At 36.0% G+C, this 20,766-nt stretch overlaps 3 protein-coding genes, 1 non-coding gene and 1 pseudogene across 5 annotated transcripts; 3 read left to right on the plus strand and 2 right to left on the minus strand.

Moving 5' to 3' along the window:
* LOC143570642 (shaggy-related protein kinase alpha-like) lies at positions 1-2,787 on the plus strand (annotated as a pseudogene). The gene is made up of 10 exons (XR_013141971.1): positions 1-143; positions 256-348; positions 435-494; positions 607-879; positions 951-1,079; positions 1,201-1,341; positions 1,444-1,494; positions 1,572-1,667; positions 2,176-2,442; positions 2,542-2,787. The product of XR_013141971.1 is annotated as a shaggy-related protein kinase alpha-like (transcript).
* Positions 2,788-5,259: 2,472 nt separating this feature from the next.
* LOC143570643 (DEAD-box ATP-dependent RNA helicase 14-like) lies at positions 5,260-8,725 on the plus strand. Its single transcript, XM_077056244.1, has 8 exons — positions 5,260-5,579; positions 6,090-6,404; positions 6,635-6,703; positions 6,807-7,076; positions 7,159-7,509; positions 7,575-7,852; positions 7,940-8,287; positions 8,369-8,725. The coding sequence occupies exons 1-8, from the start codon at positions 5,280-5,282 to the stop codon at positions 8,553-8,555; spliced, it is 2,118 nt and encodes a 705-aa protein (XP_076912359.1). The 5' UTR covers positions 5,260-5,279; the 3' UTR covers positions 8,556-8,725.
* Positions 8,726-12,576: 3,851 nt separating this feature from the next.
* LOC143570645 (high affinity nitrate transporter 2.7-like) lies at positions 12,577-16,351 on the plus strand. The gene is made up of 2 exons (XM_077056246.1): positions 12,577-13,706; positions 16,116-16,351. Exons 1-2 carry the CDS (start codon positions 12,577-12,579, stop codon positions 16,348-16,350), a joined length of 1,365 nt encoding a protein of 454 aa, XP_076912361.1. The 3' UTR covers position 16,351.
* Positions 16,352-16,740: 389 nt separating this feature from the next.
* Positions 16,741-16,813, minus strand: TRNAE-CUC (transfer RNA glutamic acid (anticodon CUC)). Its single transcript has one exon. It is a non-coding gene; the product is annotated as a tRNA-Glu (tRNA).
* A 567-nt stretch (positions 16,814-17,380) lies between these two features.
* Positions 17,381-20,111, minus strand: LOC143570644 (zinc finger CCCH domain-containing protein 41-like). Its single transcript, XM_077056245.1, has 4 exons — positions 19,414-20,111; positions 18,276-19,307; positions 17,888-18,214; positions 17,381-17,800 (listed from the first exon to the last, which is right to left on the minus strand). Exons 1-4 carry the CDS (start codon positions 20,065-20,067, stop codon positions 17,393-17,395), a joined length of 2,421 nt encoding a protein of 806 aa, XP_076912360.1. The 5' UTR covers positions 20,068-20,111; the 3' UTR covers positions 17,381-17,392.
* Between the last annotated feature and the right edge of the window lie 655 nt (positions 20,112-20,766).

The raw sequence follows: 20,766 nt of genomic DNA on the forward strand, positions 1-20,766 counted from the left end.
ACATTCCTCGGTCTTCCACAATTATGGCTTCTGGTGGAATGGATCCACCAACAGTTGAAAAGGTGGATGATGATTCAATGTTTGTTGACAAATTGCCCGAGGAAATTAATGAAATGAAAATTAGAGATGAAAAGGTGGAAAAGGTTGTTGTTATTGCCTCTTGGTATCTTCAGCATAGTATGTTTATTTATTATACTTTGATCTTCATTGGATGCATCTCTACTACAGTTTTCCAATAAAACTAGCCTCTTGTAGGAAATGGAAGCAACTGTGGTGGATGGAAATGGCACTGAAACTGGTCACATTATTGTTACTACTATTGGAGGAAGAAATGGTCAACCCAAACAGGTAACTACCATAATTGTTACTTTATTCCATTTGTTGTTTAATCCCTTCTGAATTTAAAAAAAAAACTTATTTGACTGTTCTTTCAGACAATAAGCTATATGGCGGAGCGTGTGGTGGGCCAGGGTTCTTTTGGAATTGTGTTTCAGGTAATACTTTAAGAGACATCTTTAGTTGTGAGGATTGGTGCAAATGAGCCATTTATTCTATGGGTCAAAACAAGTCGGATTGGGTTGACTGAAAATATTTTGATGTCTGTAGGCTAAATGTTTGGAAACTGGAGAAGCTGTTGCAATAAAAAAAGTATTGCAGGATAAAAGATACAAAAATAGGGAACTGCAAACGATGCGACTTCTTGATCACCCCAATGTTGTCTCACTTAAACACTGCTTCTTTTCAACTACAGACAAAGATGAGCTTTATCTCAATTTAGTTCTAGAATATGTCCCCGAGACTGCTTACCGTGTTGCAAGACATTATAGAAAGGCAAATCAAAGGATGCCCATGATTTATGTCAAACTGTACACCTATCAGGTATGTTACATTCATTTTCTATTCATGCTTTTATTTCCTTGTTGAACTCAATAGTTATATTATAAATCCAGATTTTCAGAGCACTAGCATATATTCATGCAATTGGTGTCTGCCACCGGGACATTAAGCCTCAAAATCTTCTGGTGAATCCTCATACTCACCAGCTCAAACTATGCGACTTTGGAAGTGCAAAAGTTCTGGTAATGCATGATTATAAATTGCAATGTTATTCTTTGTAGTAACTTGTATAGTGTATAAAGCTGCAAGAAATTTGTTTTCTTACTGATTATAATTTACTTTACCTTACCTTGTGTGTAACAGGTGAAAGGTGAACCAAATATATCATATATATGCTCTCGATATTACCATGCACCTGAACTTATTTTTGGGGCAACTGAATACACAACTGCAATTGATGTATGGTCAGTCGGTTGTGTTCTTGCGGAACTGCTTCTAGGACAGGTTATTTCTGATAATAACACCCTATCTTTAATTGCTATCACTATTATGATTATCCCTACTATTGTTATTTACATTTTTATCTGTGCATATATGTACTTTTAGCCTCTGTTCCCAGGTGAGAGTGGAGTTGACCAACTTGTAGAGATCATTAAGGTAACTTATATGCATTTCCTTATAATACAAAATAAAAGAAACATATATATTCTGTAATTGATAATATGTGTTTGTAGGTCCTTGGTACACCAACCCGTGAAGAAATTAAATGCATGAATCCAAACTACACAGAATTTAAGTTCCCACAAATCAAAGCTCACCCTTGGCACAAAGTGAGTTGCCCTTTTAAACTGTAATTTAATTTGAAATACATACATACATATATATAAATGCATATATGAATATTTCTTGTTATAAGGTTAAAGACCTTTAGAAGGAGAGGCTATTTCTTGTTATAACCTTTATTATTATTATTATTATTGCTGTTGTTGTTAGTATTATTATCTTTATTACTATTACTATTAGAATTATTATTTTCTATTTATTATCATATGCTAAATTTTACCCGAGTTTTGTTTTTAGTTTATCTATAATTAAATGTTGAATTAAACTGATTAATATCATAGTGTTGTAGTTTATTATTTATATACCTTTTTATCTGTATATCTATTTACTTTCGAGTTGGGGGTCTCGTCGGAAGCAATCTCTCTATCCTTAGGGATAGAGGTAAGGTTTGCCCACATCTCACCCTTCCCAGACCCTACTTATGATAGCTCAGGCTATTTGTGGGAAATACTGGGTATGATTGATTGATATATGAATATTTCATTTCATACATAGATTTTTCACAAGCGGACCCCACCAGAAGCTGTAGATCTTGTTTCAAGACACTACAATATTCACCTAACTTGAGGTGCAACGCTGTAAGTGCATCTTTCTCGATTTATATACAACCGGAAGATGATAAAGGAAGGTATAATTAAATAACTTAATGCCCTCAACAGTTGGAAGCTTGTATCCACCCGTTCTTTAACGAGCTTCGTGATCCAAACACTCGTCTACCCAATGGTCGCCCTTTGCCACCTCTCTTTAATTTCAAGCCTCAAGGTTGGTTAGTTAGTTTGTTAGTTATTAGTTTCTTTGTCTTCATGTGGATTTAGGTTATGTTATGCTAACAACACTTGGTTGATGATGGTTAATTAACAGAACTAAAAGGGGCATCTTTGGAACTTGTGGCTAAACTCATACCAGAACATGCTCGTAAGCAGTGTACCTTTCTTGGCTTTTAATGATGTCATTGTTATCAGCTAAATTATTACTACTATGTATTTTGTTATGTTATGCTACATACTGTGTTATGTTATGTTGTTAGATGTGTTTATTTGTTGTTACTTGTAAGCCTTTTTCCTTCAACTTATGTAAAATGTATGGTATTGTTGTATTCTGCGAAAATGGGATTATGCATTTATGCTTGCTTATTTATTTAATTCCCAAACTTTTAACAAGCATGGGGTGTTTGGATATAAAAGTATAACAGCTAGCAACATTTTTATTGGGTTATTTTATAAATCTTATTATATAATAAGTCCCTTTGAAAATATTTATTGGGCTATTTTAATTATTTTTCAAATTTGATTTTTTTTCTCCTCACATTAGTATCAAACAGAAGACATATTTGATTTAGGAAGTCGTGAGATAGGCAAAAACAATATTAAAAAGTGTTCTAGTCATCTAAAACTAGTTAGGACAGGTGGAGTGTCGAATCACGAGAAGCATGTGGTCAATGCAATGTGTAATTAATTCCTAACACTATGAAGCAAACAAATACGAGTGTTGATTACGTTAACAATGATTTGGTGTTAATATTAAGCAAGCAAATAATTCAAAGTTCAAGCAGTTAACAAAAGCAAATCACACCGGTGTTTATGTAACAAACAACAATCTCAAGTCATTTAACAAATTAATTATCAATAACCGAATCAGGTTGGTTAACTAGTTAAACCTTATGCATCAACAAGTATTAACACACGACTCTGATTATCAAACGATCCCTGTTAACGTGACTCAATAAAGAGCAATTGCATGCTTTATCACATTCAAACTAATCAATACAACCCTATGAACACGTATCACAACAACTGGCAAACTAATCATTCTGATCTAAACCAACCTAAACCGACCAAATGCACAATAATACCAAACATCAATCTCATAGATCGATGATAAACAATTACAACTAGTTGTTCTTAAAAACATAAGGAAAACTGTTGTAAATACAAAAAAATACTATACATCCCGGGAAGACTAGTTGCGCATCGTCATAGAAATATCTTCAATTTTCATGAGGAATGCCATTAGGAATGATCTCTTAGTGATTTGGAAGATTGGCGTTCGTTTTCAAGCATCTGGAAACTACTCTAGAACGTGATAATTCCGTTTTGGGTCATCCAAATGTTTTAATAAGCAAAAAGTCAGCGTTCATAAAAACTGGTCCATCGCGTATCGCGATGGACATGTCTTCAAGACTCGTCTTCTCACCAGCAATCTTAATTTCTTGTTTCATTTTGCGTGTTGGTTATCCCAGGTATTCATTCCGTGATTGTACAGGTCTAAATTAGCTGCATTAATCACCTGTGACCTTAAACAATATAAACACATGTATGAAGTATCAAAGTTCGTGCAATAAACAATTAAAATTATACGATTAACGTGCTAAACTAAGTATTTAAATGGTAACTTGTAATAAAAATCATATTCAAAATCAAAAGGGTTTAAATGGTAACTTGTATGATAAATGTGGTGATCTATCGAATTATATGAATAAGTTATATATATTTGTAAGTTATAATTTATACATGTTTTTGTACTTTATAATATGTTTTTTTTTTTGGTTAAAATAGAAAAGTAGCACGTTGATCAAAGCATATTCTATTCTGGTTGCCACTTTGCCATACCACCATACCATCGTGTCGCTTTCCACTCACCGGAGACCAACAACATTTAGAGAGAGAGAGACAGACAGATAAACATTATTATTCACCTTCTCCTTTATGACCTCCTGCATTTTGTTGACCTAATTAATCATCCCAATCCAATCCACCACGCATTCAGCTAACCTTTTCTTTCTTACTTGTCTAAAATTAGGGTTCCGGTGAGCTTTCTGATGTAATGTCTAGATTTTGCTTCCTCGATTAAACCCTAAGCTACTAAATACGCACTCTATATATTTATATCGCAAAATAGGGTTTATTTTAAATGATTTTGGTTTTGTTAAGTAAAAGGTGTCGATTAAACGTCATAGCATTTTCGTTTTAGAATACGAACGAGTGTTGTATGCTTATGGTTTTCATTTTTTGAATTTGGGGGTTTTTTATGGCTTCATCACGATGCATGTTTATCTATTACACAAATGTATGTATATACTTTTTAGAGTTTTGTATCTTATGTATGATCTACATTTGGTATGTAAGTTATCTAAGGTTTTGATAAACCCTTAAAACACTTGGTTTTCATTTAATACAAATTAGGGGTGTAACTAGCCGAGCCCGTGTTTGGTTCATTTTGACGTTTGGAGCTTTTTTTTCTAAAGTTTGAGATCGGTTCATGAGTTGTTTTTTCAAGCTCTAGCTTGGCTGTGTAGTGTGAAATTAGTAAATAGAAGTCTAAAGGAGGTAAAACTTAAAGCTCGATGAGCCTAAGCGAGCTTCCCATACAAGGCACGGGCTCGGGCTTGATAATTAAACAAGCTTTATTTGAGGCTTGGGCTCGGTTTTAGTTTGAAAAAGCTCGGCTTGTTTTGAGTTTTTTTATTGATCTGAGCTCGAGCAGCTTGGCTTCTTTGCACCCCTGCTGCAAATGCGTGAGCTATTTTGCTATTTATGTCTGCAGCCAGTGTTAATTTGTAAAGTTATTTTGTGTAGTATATTTGAGATTGGTTTGCTGATATGGCTGCTGCTGTAACTGCAACTGGCGTACGCTATGCACCGGAGGATCCTACCCTTCCAAAACCATGGAAAGGTCTAGTAGATGGTAGAACTGGGAATCTCTACTTTTGGAATCCAGAAACTAATGTTACTCAATATCAGAGACCTGCACCTCCACCAGAACAGCAGCCTTCAGATACCTTAAACTCAGCTGTTTCTTCTGAAAAATGCCATGATGATGGTGTTGCTGGTGATGATGTTAGACATGAAAGCATTGGCAATGGTGAATCAAATATATCTTCTGAAACTAAAGGCCAAGAGGTTTGTGCCATTGCTTTTCTTTTCTAAGGAATTATCTACATATTTAACTTGTAAATATTTGTTGGCATGGGTCATAGTAGTTTACTGTCAAAAAAAAGGCTGCATGAAACACTTTTACAGTTTTCAGTTTTTAAAGACTGCATGAAATTGTTCATTTGTTTGCTATCTGTTTGAGAAGAATGGGCATGAAGTTGAGGATTAAATCATAAACTTGAGATGATAACATTATAGTTATGAGTTTCTTATGTAGACTGCTTTTTTGCATGCATATTGTAAGTTATTGGTGTATGAAATGAGGTCTCAACACCTTCTTTAAAATGTTCATGCTTTATATTTGTATCTCTGTATGTATGCCACCTGTAAGGTTTGGTGTTAAAGTTGTGGCAGAACATTTGGTGATTTGAAGTTTCTCTGAACTTATAAAGTTTACATATTTTCAATAAGATGTTTTGACTTCATGGCGCTTTGTGGTTCTAGACAACCTTAATGCTTGTTTTAATTCTATGTTAGACTACAAATGGCGTGTCTGATGATACCCCGACAGAGACAGCTGACTTTGGACAGAAAGCTACAAATGGCGGGTCTGATGATACCCCGACAGAGACATTTGACTTTGGACAGAAAGCTACGAATGGCGGGTCGGATGATACGCTGATAGAGACAGCTGACGTTGGACAGAAAGCTACGAATGGTGGGTCTGATGATACTCCGATAGAGACAGCTGACGTTGGACAGAAAGGGACTCCTCCTATGGCTCACGTGCCATCTGTTGGAAGTGGTTTATCCCCGGCTGACTATCGACGGCGGCATGAAATAACTGTATCTGTAAGCATCAAATACTTCACATTATTAAATTGTAAGTTAAATAATACTTTTTTGGTTAGTGTAACAAGTTTAGTTTGGTCTTCATTTTACTAAGGTAATGATTTGTCTTTGTGGGACCCAGCAGCAGGAGATACCTGATGATATATTATATATAAATATATAATAGTGTATGGTGTTTCGATCTATTTGTTTTATTTTAAAGTTGCTGATACATGATATTACGTGTTCAGGGAAACAACGTGCCGGCGCCTTTTACGTCATTTGAAGCTACTGGGTTTCCTTCTGAGTTACTTAGAGAGGTATAACTTTTGTAATAGTGATTGCTTGTATGCACAATCTTATACAATCTTATACGGTGGTTCAAATCATATATCATAAAGATGATACCTTGTCTTTTTACAGGTGCTCAAGGCCGGCTTCTCTGCCCCAACTCCCATACAAGCCCAGTCATGGCCCATTGCGTTTCAAGATCGTGATATTGTAGCGGTTGCCAAAACAGGTTCTGGAAAGACACTGGGCTACTTGATTCCTGGATTTGCACATATTAAACGAACCTGCAAGAATCCTAAAATGGGTCCCACGGTTTTGGTTTTGTCACCCACTAGAGAATTGGCCACACAGATACAAGATGAGGCTATCAAATTTGGAAAAGCATTACAGATAAATTGCACGGTTTGTTGCTCGTTGACGATATCATCTTATGGTTTTTCTAATTGGTGGGACTAATATTTTTTATGTGTTTTTCTAATTGAAGTGTTTATATGGAGGAGCACCAAAGGGTCCTCAACTAAGAGAGCTAGAGCATGGCACAGACATTGTGGTTGCGACACCTGGCCGTTTGAATGATATTCTTGAAATGAAAAAGGTGAGCCTTACTCAGGTTAGTTATTTGGTGTTAGATGAGGCGGACCGAATGTTGGACATGGGATTTGAACCCCAAATAAGGAAAATAGTTAATGCGGTCCCCACACGCCGTCAGACCCTTATGTACACCGCCACCTGGCCAAAGGAGGTTAGAAAAATTGCAGCTGATTTTATGCATAATCCGGTCCAAGTCAACATTGGAAATATCGATGAACTTGTTGCCAACAAATCCATTACACAGGTATGATTGAATGATCTTTAAAGAATGCTGTATATTTAGTGATTGGTTGTGATGTACATGTGCAGCATGTTGAGGTGCTGACTTTCATGGAGAAAAAGCGTCGTTTAGAGCAGATAATAAGATCTCAACAGCCAGGATCTAAAATAATTATATTTTGTGCAACAAAGAAGATGTGTGATCAGCTGGCAAGCAATTTGACTAATCCATTTGGTGCTGCTGCTATTCATGGAGATAAAAATCAGAGTGAAAGAGATCTTGTGCTGAGTCGATTTCGGTCAGGGAAGTCTCCTGTGCTTGTTGCAACTGATGTTGCTGCTCGTGGTCTGGATGTTAAAGATATCAGGTTTGTTATGATATTATAAAATACGATTTAAAAATGCAATTGCTTGTCTCTTTAGTATTTTGATGTTTATGTTGATTGTTTTAAAAGGGTGGTGGTGAACTTTGATTTCCCTACGGGAGTGGAGGATTATGTACACCGCATTGGAAGAACAGGGAGGGCGGGTGCTACAGGGGAAGCTTACACGTTTTTTAGTGACCAAGATGCAAAATATGCCTCGGAACTTGTTAAAGTTTTGGAAGGAGCAGATCAGCGTGTCCCTCAAGAACTTCGGGAAATGGCTTCACGTGGTGGTGGTGGTGGTGGTGGAATGGGTGGAAGATCTAGGCGGTGGAGCTCTGATGGAGGTGGTGGTTCTAGCTTTGGTGGAGGATATGGTGGTGGTGGTTCTAGCTCTGGTGGAGGATATGGCAGTGGTAGGGGTAGCAGCCGTGACAGGTATAATAACAAAAAAACCATTTTTAAGAAAAGTATTAACACAATTAAGAGTTACCCTAATAGATTAAATCTTGATTGCAGTGACAATGGTGGCGGCGGCGGGTATCAGGGTAAGAGCTTTCATGAAAACACGTCCAACAATGGTGGAGGTGGAGGTGGTGGGGGCCGCAGTCGTAGTCGTAGCCCGGAGAGGTTTGACAGCGGGGCACCAGCAAAAAGCTTTCACCAGCTTATGATGGAGAGAGCCCGGGGTCCATCGAGTACCTAAAAAGTGTATTAGGATTGCCACCAATCTGGTTGTGGGTAATTTATGGGATGGTTATTATCATATTTTGTGGCCTAGCTAAGAAGTTGAACAATAGTGTGTGCTATGATGATGTTTTGGGAGGTTCTAACATAGGATGGTTTATTGTAAAGCTTTGTATGCACTTGGATGGATCTATGCAGTGCAAATGCTAGGTGATCTAATTTTGTTTATCATGAAACCGAAAGTTTATATGATATATGATCTTTTGGTCTTTATTGATGTCTGCATAATCTGTGATTTGGACCGTTTCTTTTATGTGTTCCTTTTTCTTTCCATTTATGTAATGTTCTCTTCGATTATGTACTTAAGGGTGGGCCGGGTCAAAACAAATCATTTTGTACAGATTCAAACGGATCAGGCCAGGTTGGGTTGGCTCATGCTGTCTAAATTTTCTTTGTATAAGTTAATATCACTTTTAACCTATTTGCAGGCTGACCCGACTAGTTTTGACCTATACTAAAAGATTACACATTGTGGGCAGAACCTGTTATGACAAGTTACCTGCTCATTTTCTGCCTCTATTTGTTATTTTCAACTTAATTTTAAAACTTGTAAACACAATGTTTTGAATGTCTTAGTTTCAGGTGGCCATATCCGCTTCTTAACACATCAGTGCCATATGCTCCGACTTGGTACATTTACTCAAACATCTAAAGCTTAAAAATAATATTTGACGTGGTATTTTCATGTACAAAATTAGTTAATTTGAACCATAAGTTTTTTAGTTCAACTCAACCTGATTTATTTTGACCTGTACAAAAGATACGACTCATAAGCCAACCCGTCTATCTACATAATTTACGTTAATATGGTGTGATTAAATATTTACATACCCATGCTTGATGCTTTTAAGTTTTGATAAGAGTCGATAAATTGAAGGTTACCAAGACGCCTCAATTTTATGAATCTTTCATCAACTAGTCTACGGGCTTCATTGAGTCCTACTCCTATAATATCACTTAGATACAGGGCCGGGCCTATGAAAGAAATAATTGTTTTTAATATAAGCCCAAGCCTTTTGGGCCACTAGTCCTATTTCATGGGAGGAGTACACTTAGTAGAGTTGTGAAGTGAACTATCACACTATCACAGTAACACAGTTTAACATAAACTTAAACTTTAACAATTACTCTAAATCCTTCTCTTCCATTAATTAGCCTCTTTTTTTTAGTTTGTTAATTAATTTTTCTTACCCGATTTGCTTTCTTGTTGATAATATTGTTTATTTTATCGAAGCTATTAAAATTATAGTGATGCTTTCTGACATTTATATAGAAAAGGCAGGAGTTATATTTTAAAAGAGAAAAAAAACACAAAGGATAAGTGTAAGGGGTAATTGGATATGATATTTAATGAATGATGCTTTTAAAGTTACATAAAAGAGGTTCATGTTTATAATTCATTCATTGTTTCTTTTGACACATCTTATCATGGACAGAATCGCTTTTAGCCTCGTATCAAGAGTTTTGGAGTCCGTCACTTACTAGGCCAGTTTTCTCTTACAATAATAAATTAGTCAAAATGTAACATGATATGATTATGGAACCCATTAGGAACCTATTAAAAGCTTAAAGTGACTAACCAGGATAACTAGATTAGCAAAACTCCAAGGTCCAGAATGACTAGCATGGAATGATCTCTCTTAGAATGCTAACCGACTGACAAAGTTCAATCATAACATAGGCATAGTTTATCTTGTCTTTTTACATAATTTGCAGCAAATAATGTAAACGATTGAATACATTATAATAAATTGCACTAAACTTATATATAGATAGATGAAGATTATAATTTAAAGGTTGTTCATTAAATCTGACTCGGATAGTTGTACCAATTTCGAATGTCAAATCGGATCCTTATCCTAACGGAATTCCTAGTCTAGCGAGAGTGTCGAACCAACCCGATATACATATGTGTTCAATTTGTTTTAATTATTTCATTTACGTTTTCAAACAAATTCGGGTTGTTTGAATCAAACCGAATATGAATCAGTTTTCTAACCTCATATTCGTGTAAAATTCGAACTCCGTTTCAAATATTCAAACTCGAATAGCCCGAAAACCGACCTGGCAGTAGACAATACGAAATTAGACACTTCTGGGTTGCTTTCAGTCATGGCCTACGCCCAGGTTCACAAGTTGTCTAAATTTTGGTGGGATATTGGCCGTTAATTGAATATACCTTCACCAGAAAATATTCTCTCTTTTTTGTCCTAAATGAATAAATTCCCTGCCACATACCATTCCTACTTTCCAAATATTCTACTTACAATCACATTCCTGATTCCTCCACCTGTGTTTTATTTTCCTCGAATTTGACGTTCAAAAGGGTGGCTGCGTAACTTTTTATCCACTTACCTGTCTTTTTATTGTTATTGGATCATTTTGTGTTATAAATGAGATCATTTTTTTAAAAAGTTTTAATTATATTATTTTGTAAATGAAAACAAAATAAATGTTAAATTGATATAACAATCGACAAATGAGTGTTTGTTGAGTTGGGACCTGTTATATTTGATGGACGTTGGATGTGTGAGATTGCGGTGGAACTTGTTCCAACACATGAGGAATCAGGGTAATCAACAACCATCAATATCTTCTAGACCTAGTAAATACTGATACGTTCTTGTCTTACTTTTGTTATTTTCTTCATCCCTGCACAAGCATATGTCATTTCGATATATATAAAAGTAGATAGATGGTCATTCTAATTTTAAATACGTGGTTGTCTAGTCCTTTTGTTATTAATCATTTTGATGTTAATTAGATGATAACTTGATAAGTATACATTTGTAAAAAAGATTAAATTATTTCTCTAATTAATGATTTCAAACTTTCTCTCATTTTTCTAATTCGGTACACATGTTGTAGATAAATTGTAGTCTTATCAACACATTTGTCGATGCTTGTGATATAAAATAGATTTCTTTTTTAACTGATCACACTCTTATCAATTTGTTAACATATTAATTATTGGCTTCAAGCAAAGTTTAATATGTATGTTTGCTGGTTGTTATTTTGTTAATAATAACAATTAGTTAGTGTGATTGTTTAGCATTTTTTATCCTTGATGAAATTTTATCTTAAACCTAATTTCCCCATGTACTTGTGGCGCTTCTAATCTTCTTACTAAACAAGAGGAGAATCAACATTACATACAATTTTTTTAGGGGACTGAATTCACTTTTAACATTATTATTTCACGAAATTAGTAAAAAATAACATCAAAATTATTCCAATTTCGCCTTCGCCCCCTCATGGCCCATACATATATACAATATATGTGCGCACACCGCAAGCATGACGCTAATTATATGCGCTACTTTTATTATCGGGTAATTTATATACGCTACTTTTATTATCGAGTTTAAATGGACTAATGAGTATAATTGAGTACTTACGCTATGTTCCCGAGTTTAATTTAATGAGAGAAGAGAAAAGATTTGGAGAGAAATAAACAAAATTGGTGTTCTAGAGTTTTTTAATAAAAAAAAAGAGAAATGAGGAGAAGAGGTTTTTAGTGTATTTATATTTCTTTCCAAATTGGAAAGATATGGAGAGAAGAGAAGAGATAAGAAGGCCAGGTTCTTAAAATATTTAATATCCTTTCCTTTTCTGTTCTTTTCATTAAACTCGAGAACACATAAAATATTTAATATTCTTTCCTTTTCTCTTCTTTTCATTAGACTCGAGAACACGATATCATTTTCTTTTCTTTCCTTTCTTTTCTATCCTAATTCCTCTTCTTTTCTCATCTCTCACTAAATTAAACTCAGGAACACAGCGTTAGCGAATGAGTTTAATTGAAAGTGAGTTTATAAATGTTTAATGAGTGTAGACTAAATCAAATGCCAATTTAATCTTTAAATCTCTAACTATTAATACGTTATATTCCCTCTAGTTCAATGCTTATTTAATCTTTTAACTCTTAACTATAAATACGTAGCGGTGTAGCCCTGATACACACTTATCTCCCTCCGACAATGGAACCCCAAAAATTCTCTATAGCTGTCGACTCGGACCACAAAGCCACAGAATTCCGAATATTTTCTCTCTCTTCACCTCACATGCGAGCCTTCCACCTCGCGTGGCTCTCTCTTTTCACTTGCTTCTTCTCCACCTTCTCCATCCCACCCCTCCTCCCCATCATCCGCCAAGACCTCAATCTCTCACCTTCTGATATCGGCACCGCGGGAAGTGCCGCTTTCGCGGGCTCAATCATTTCCCGCCTCGCCATGGGCCCCGCATGCGACTTATTCGGCCCGCGCCTCGCCTCCGCCACTCTCTCCCTCGCCACGGCTCCCGTCCTCCTCTCGGCCGCGTTTATCTCCACTCCGTTGCAATTCGTTCTTCTTAGATTCTTCATTGGATTCTCGTTAGCGAATTTCGTCGCTAACCAGTTCTGGATGAGCTCCATGTTTTCTAGCTCCATCGTTGGCTTAGCCAACGGTGTAGCAGCGGGATGGGCCAATGTGGGGTCCGGCCTAACCCAGTTGACAATGCCTTTAATATTTTCCATATTAAATACGAACTTTAATCTGACACCATCCTTAAGCTGGCGGGCCGCATTTGTAGTGCCCGCCATGTTTCAAGCCATCATGGCACTTATGGTCCTGGCTTATGGTCAGGACCTGCCAGATAGTAATATTAAATGTATAAAAAATATTGAAAAGCGTGAGAAAAACCCGAAAGCTGATGCTTACGGAGTTTTTCTAAACGGGATAACGAATTACCGGGGTTGGGTTTTGGGTTTAACGTACGGGTTTAGCTTTGGGGTTGAGCTGACTATGGACAACATAATAGCGGAGTATTTTTACGACAGATTCGGGGTTAATATGGAGACAGCTGGGGTGATAGCGGCGAGTTTTGGGCTAGCGAATTGGGTGTCGCGGCCGATGGGCGGAGTGGTGTCGGACAGGTTAGGGAGGAGGTTCGGGATGAGGGGGAGGTTGTGGGGGTTGTGGGTGGTGCAGACGGTAGCTGGGCTGATGTGTTTGTGGTTGGGTGAAGTTGGGTCCGTGTGGGGTTCGATTGCGGTCATGTGTGGGTTCTCATTTTTGGTTCAAGCTGCGTCTGGGCTTACGTTTGGGGTGGTTCCGTTTGTTTCTAAAAGGTAATATATTAATTGTGTATTGCGTGACGTATGGTTTGTTTTGGTGTTCATGAAACTCATGCTAGATTTAGGGGTGAGAAGTTTTATTAAAACACATTCTATATGCATATGAAATTTTAAATGGTTTTTGGGTTATTGACGTATACAGTGTTAGGATCAAATATAAGGTTCTTATCCTACAAGACGTAAGAAATGAAGAAAAAATTGATGTGGCGACATTTTAATAATTACGCTACAACATATTTTTCAACTAGCGTAATAATTATTATCACGCTATACTTTTTCAAGGGGCGTGACTTTATTACGCTAGTGCTAGTTCAGTTTGTTATAATGTAATTGTTGTAGCGTAATTACATTACTCGTGTAATCATGAAAATATCACCGCGTCACTTTTTCTATCACTTCTCATGCTTTCTAACTCCCTATCTAGCTATTAGCTAAAAAAGCTAAAACTCCCTCGTTTCTCTTCCATCTATTTTCTTCTATGCATCTTATTTGTATATATTTGATTTTTATTGAGGAAAATTATGAAAGTGACCATTTTTGCTTACCAATTTAGCGATTCACCCAAGCTTCTTACGCCAGCATGGCGCAAAACTTCCAAGCACGTGGAAGGATTTTGTCCTCAAAACAAATACACACACAAAAACAAAACAAAAAATTATTAAGTTTCTTTTGTTTTTTTTGCTTTCTTATGCCAACCAGCCAACAAACAGATAATTGTCTAGGTACTCCGCAAGAGTTAACCCGATGACAAAAGGCCGCCGTCAGTTAGGGGTGTTCAGATTTCAATTCACATTCGAAATTCGATTCGAATTCGATTAATAAAATTTTAAAAAATTCGAACCGATTCGTATTCGAGTATATTAATCTAATACGAATAGAATAAAATTTATTATTTATTATTCGATTCGAATTCAAATTATATCTACATATATGTATATATATAATTATTTTTTTTATTTGTATCATATTCATAAATAATAAATCTCCATTACAAATTATTAAACCCAATATGTCATATTATTGTTTCCTAGCCTATACTAATATGGGTGTTATATACTTCTAGTTTTGAATATTATACTATTTGTAGTTTAGTTTTGAATTTATTATTATGTGGTATTGTAACTACTTCAAATTTATATGTTTCTTTTGCAATTATGATTATGGTTTTTGAAATTTTGACATAGGTAAACTTGAATTAGATTGTATTTATTTGAATTAAAATCGAATTTACTCGAATTCGAGTTTCAAATACGAATTCGAATCGAATTTCGAATTGGGCATATAATACAAATACGAATATGAATCGAATAGTTCAATTTTTAATCGAATACGAATCGGATACGAATACCGGAAAAAAAAATTATTCGGATTATTCGATTCGATTTAACTTGAAAATTCATTATTCGATTCGATGAACACCCCTACTGTCAGTTGGCCCAACCCAGCTGTACGGAGCCTTTAAACGCCTCCAAGTTATCTTAGTTTCGGATAAAACCCACCCACCCGAAGGCCCACTGGTGGTAAAACTCGGACGCACTCAGGATCAAACCGAAGATCACAAAGATCACGGTCTTCCTTTATTGAGCCACCAAGTCATTCCCAAAGTGGTGTTGTGGGGATCAAATCGTGGATTCTTCAAACCTGAGTTTCCATTGAAAAACGTATGATTCTTACCACTATATCACATTAAAAAGGATAAATTTATTGAGGTTCTACTTTTAAAATTTGAAATAGTTCTATAAAAACAAGTCAACTATTTAAGCTTTTAGCAGTTTTTATTTTTTAAAAAAAGTTTTAAATATTTTATATATTTTTTAATAAATTAGGCTAATAACTTTAAAAAGTTTTGGTTTTTTTATGCATTGATAAAGATTAAAACTTAAGCTTTTCTGTTTTTGATTTTAACTTCTAGTTTTTAAAATATTTGGCAGCAAGATACTCGTATCTTTACGTCAATATGAAGCGAGCCGGATACATGTCATTTTTTTTTCAAAGGATGAGTTTTCATAAAGTTGCAAATGGCATAAAAGCATAAAACGGTTGGTCAATGGGTGATTTGGTGATTTATGTTATTTATTTTTCGTTTATATGCATATTTGATATTGGCATCAAAATACGTTAGAAGATAGTTAATTTATTAAAAGTATTTAACTAAATAAACATAATCATAATTGTTAACATTATCATAATGTTGATGCATTATTATTATGATGGTGCATCTAACATGCAATACTATGTTCTAAGTTGTTAACGAATTACACCAACAATTGTGTTTGATTATAATGGCTTGTTTAGACCCATTTTTTTTATTTTTTATGCTGGTCATTTTGATATGAACGCATTTTCATCAATTTTCTAGCGAAGGTAAGAAATCTATAAAATTGAAATGTTTTGTCGGTGCAGATCGATGGGTGTGATATCAGGATTGACTGGGAGTGGAGGGACAGTGGGGGCAGTCGTAACACAATTGCTACTATTTTCAGGCTCCACCAAATTTTCAACACAAACCGGGATTTCACTCATGGGTGTTATGATGATTATATCAACTCTTACACTTACTACCATCTACTTTCCTCAATGGGGTGGCATGTTATGTGGCCCTTCTTCCCAACACCAAGCTTACCAATTGCTTGTATGAGATCCCAGCAAAACATAAACATCCGTCGATACAACCAATAGACAAACGTAAAGTTTCTTATGATCGATTAGAGATGGTTGAGATTCATTAGAATAGGTTTCTTTTAATGTGTAAGTGTTCATGTTGTAGATGTTACACCATGAAAGGACAGCAATAGCTTTGAAGGAAATAGGTAGGATTTGTATGGTTTTAGATAGATTCTTATGATCACATATACAATAAATAAATTGATTTAGTTTTGTGTTGTCAAAACATGAATTAAAGATCAACTATAACTTGAAACAAGTCTTTTGTCGTGTCGTCGTTTTGGTTTAAGTGGCATATTTTTTCGATAATAAACCAATGAGAGAGGTTAAATAATTAGAAGGTTTTGATTCTAAAAAATCTTAATTCCGTTGCCGGGACTTGAACCCGGGTCTCTCGGGTGAGAGCCGAGTATCCATACCAACTAGACTACAACGGATTCGATGATTCATCTGTTTATAATAATTAGATAACTTCATAAAGCTCAGCATTAAAATGCAATTAATTATTCACCTCTGAGAATTGCTCGTTTTTTCAGAATGGACCTTGCAGGATTTAACGAAGATGGTTCCTTAATTTTGATTCTTTAAAACGACCACACCATATGCAAGATTGTATTCATGGACCATTGAACATTTGAAGTTTTGAACCATAGCCTACTAACCATATTTGTATATGATTTCACAAATTAAACGAACTCGATTCCCCGTGATTTCACAAACTAATCATACGAAGACACAAACTAAACATATGAAGACGAATATTGTCAACCAACACATCCTTAAAACAAAGAAATACAAGAATAATAATACTCTTTTAAAGTGCCAATCAGTACTTTGTAGAGAACCTTAGGTGGCTTGACAAATTTAATCCGCGGTATTGAAAAAAAAAACGTAAGTGGCATATCTGAGCTAACCAATGATTTTTCAGTCCGTAAAAGAACAAAGCACAACTCTAAAAGGTTTCCAAGTACAAAACAATTACAAAAAAACAAGGTTTACTCGCCACAAAAAGCAGTTTAACTCGCATTATTACTTTCATCTGTTTCCATTACCACCACTACTTTCTTAATGTCCTCGTGTTCAACCTTTTCAGATTCTCCATCTCCAGATTTCTGGGAATTAGTTTTCGGAATTTCAGCCACCGGCCCAACAGAAGCATCTGAATTCCCTTTAAGAGTGGATGAAGGAGTTTCACCATTTTTGCCATTGTTACCAGATTTTAACCATGAAAACTGTAAGTTGTGACTGTTCCAGGATTTACCATTCGAAAATGCCTTTTCAGCTGAATGTCGGTTTGTGAAGTATACACAAGCTGAATATTTGACGTTTCCAGTGTCGTTTTTGCTACCGGCAGGCTCTAAATCATCTAGTTCCACCTTAGAAAGATCACCGAATTGGGAAAAGTGTTCCTTTAAAGCTACAACCTGAATGAACATGTACAAGAATTATGAATATAATCATTCCAACAAAAGAACATAGTCAAAACATAATAGCAATAACAAGATGTTTACATTGGCAAGATCGGTTGGCAGAGATGAAATAATCTTAAATGCAGTAGGACGATTGTCCAGTTTGAACCGATTGGCAGCAACTGACGGACCAATAGGCAGCAATGGGCGTAGTGATGGTTTCAACACTGGTGGTTCTTGTAGTGCAATCACAGTGGTTAATTTGGATTTTTGTGGCACAACAGATTCCATAGACTTTTTGCCATTACCTGTCGCTTCAGCTCCTGGTGAAGATAAAACGGCTTCAGCTTTTGTAGAATCAGTTACAATTCCTAGTTTCTGTTTTTTCGCCACCTGTTCAGGTTCTATTTCTCCCTTTAGACCAGTAGCCTGCGGACAAAAAAGAATTATAAAATGCCTCATAAAACAATTCATATAAACATAAGTTTACCTGTTTCTCAAGTTTGTCTAACTTGCGGCGAAAGTCGTTTCTCTTCTGATCAAGCATTTCTTGTTTTTTGCGAAGCTCTTCCTTCAAAACCTCTAAATTCTCAAGCTTCTTTTGTGAAGGTGGAGGTGGTTTTGGAGTGTTGATGATTACGGGCTTTGAGTGATCAGAACCAGGGGTAGTTATGTCATTATGTGATGATGAAACTGGCATGCCACGTTGAGGTACATGTGGCATGGTATAGCCACTGACCGTTCCATTAATTGGAATGTTGTCACGGTTAGCCCACCATAGTTTAATAAAGCGGTTACCCATCACAGCATCAGGTGCCGTTAAAGCAGCTTCTGCTTCTTCTCTTTTGGAGAACTGAACAAAAGCTCGTTCGCTATTTAAAGGAATGTGAATATCAACGACCTCACCAAATTTATGAAAATGTGAAATTAGGGTTTCCCTTTTGTTCTGTTGGAGTGGAATACCGCTCACAAATACTGTACATTGTGCCTTTTGAGAAGGCTTACGGACATTCTTTCCATTTCCACTTGGCATTTTCAGAGAAGAATTTGCATTGTTTTGCTTATTATTTAATGGCCCCTGTTTTTCGATTGAAGAACTTGCTTTAGAAACCATATTTCCTCTCATTTCTGTTTTGTCTTTTGTACCGCTAACTCTTCCCATAGCGGTCCCACCACTTTTGGCCACATGTTCATCGGAGCCATCATATGGGCCCGGATCCAACAAAGGCCCACTTTCCTTCACGTTAGACTGACTTATCGATTGCAATGCAGGTGATGTTTGAGTATCATTGCCCCATAAAGGCTGATCAGGGTCATAAAAGTCAGAACCAACACCGTCAGCTGAATCAACGAGCGTTTCATTTAAACCTGACCCACTGGGACCAGCTCCACGTTTGCTAGTTTTTCCATGTGATAGTTTAAATGAGTTTGTTGAGGCACCAGAGACAGGTAAAGGAACCGGGGCTCCAGCTGGCATATTTGCATTTTGAAGTGATACTGGGAGATTAAACTGTGAAAGGCTCTGTAAGTTGTAAAACAGCCAAAAAAGTAACAGAAATTTCAGATAAGAATTTTGAAAGAATAATATTCTATATTTAACAGATTATACATTTGGAACGAAATCATACCTGAACATCTTCAACAACAATACGGTTAACACCGTGCTCCATTGGACACATGTCACCTCTTAGACAAAAACCTTGTTCCTCAAAATCTCGGCACCGCTGGCGTGGAAGTCCCAAACCCATATTCATAGAAGGATTAATAGATCTATAAGCTCCTTGTAACCCAAGAGAATGTAGTGGGTCCAGACCACCATTTGGTAACCCTGGAACCAACGCAAAGGTACCCCAAGATGGACCATATGCATTTGAAACAGTTGGTAAACCCCTTCCACCAAACAGACCAGGACCCATCTGAGAAGCCATATCGCGTTGGTTCCAACCACCAGAGTCCCTTCCTCTACCCCTGATTGAACCAAGGTCCCCCCTAATCCTCTGGTTCATATCCAAAGGTCTTCTTTTCCAAGGTTCACTGGACTGAGAGCCAGATTCCTTGTAAAGATGTCCGTTTTCAAAAGATTTTTTTCCTCGTCTAACTGGTTTAGTAAATACTTGTTCAGCAGACTCTCTCTCTTGTGATTGAGATCTTGCATCATCTCTTCTACGATGTTTATGGTTGCGATCATCATCATCGTCATCACTTATTTCTTTCTCATCAGGGTTGCTTTCAGATATGGAAGGTATTTGATCTGGTTCGTGAGTTGAAGCTTTAAGCTCCATATAGTGATTAAGGAAAGTTGAAAATATCTTATGGCAGACAAGTTGTAACAGTTACTAGTTGAACCTGAAATATTTTAACAACAGCATAATTGTTCGTTAAAATTCAAAAGTGGCAAATCATAAAAAAGTTATGCCTGAATGGGCCACTGAAAATAAAATGTTTACTATGATGCGTGCTAAGTTGTTGATTTGACAAACAATATGTATGTGAAGTAGTAGCTAGAATAGATACATGTGACAATGATAATGATGTTTTATTTATGTAGTAGCATCAAGCATTTAGAAAAGGTAAAGGCTTAATGCTAAATAAATAAAACATTTGGTTGAATTGTAGATTTGACGAAAAAAATGTATGTGAAGTAATAATTAGAATAGACGCATGTAACTATGAACATAATACTAGGCCTAAGGCTCATCCTTTGTGCCTTGAGTGCCCCTAGCGCCATCAACTACCTAGTTGTTAGCACATGTTAAAAACTCAACCATTCGACTAGGATCCCCATATAGAAAACAATCCTATATTTATAGAAAATGACTGTAAAATGTCACAGTTATAGGATGTCTAAATACTATAAAACTCAAAAAATTAATAGGTGCTAGTTAACCAAAAATTAATAAAAATATTTACATACTTGGAAAATGTTCATGCTCATAATTAAATTGAACGAAAACTTAATGCCATTTAATTAAACAAACATG

The sequence above is a fragment of the Bidens hawaiensis genome, unplaced genomic scaffold (assembly GCF_021521415.1).
Source record: "Bidens hawaiensis isolate Kalapana, Puna unplaced genomic scaffold, B.hawaiensis_p1.1 tig00025014_1, whole genome shotgun sequence".
NCBI lineage: Eukaryota > Viridiplantae > Streptophyta > Magnoliopsida > Asterales > Asteraceae > Bidens > Bidens hawaiensis.

What these genes read in the sequence shown, in the direction of transcription:
- LOC143570643 (XM_077056244.1), top strand. Translation starts at nt 5,280, where the DNA reads ATGGCTGCTGCTGTAACTGCAACTGGCGTACGCTATGCACCGGAGGAT. An exon ending in GGCATGAAATAACTGTATCT is followed by an intron (nt 6,405 to 6,634) that starts GTAAGCATCAAA and finishes TTACGTGTTCAG; the next exon opens with GGAAACAACGTGCCGGCGCC. An exon ending in CCAACAAATCCATTACACAG is followed by an intron (nt 7,510 to 7,574) that starts GTATGATTGAAT and finishes GTACATGTGCAG; the next exon opens with CATGTTGAGGTGCTGACTTT.
- LOC143570645 (XM_077056246.1), top strand. Translation starts at nt 12,577, where the DNA reads ATGGAACCCCAAAAATTCTCTATAGCTGTCGACTCGGACCACAAAGCC. An exon ending in GTTCCGTTTGTTTCTAAAAG is followed by an intron (nt 13,707 to 16,115) that starts GTAATATATTAA and finishes TTGTCGGTGCAG; the next exon opens with ATCGATGGGTGTGATATCAG.
- LOC143570644 (XM_077056245.1), bottom strand. Translation starts at nt 20,067, where the DNA reads ATGGAGCTTAAAGCTTCAACTCACGAACCAGATCAAATACCTTCCATA. An exon ending in TTGTTGTTGAAGATGTTCAG is followed by an intron (nt 19,308 to 19,413) that starts GTATGATTTCGT and finishes TACAACTTACAG; the next exon opens with AGCCTTTCACAGTTTAATCT. An exon ending in TGCCAACCGATCTTGCCAAT is followed by an intron (nt 17,801 to 17,887) that starts GTAAACATCTTG and finishes ATGTTCATTCAG; the next exon opens with GTTGTAGCTTTAAAGGAACA.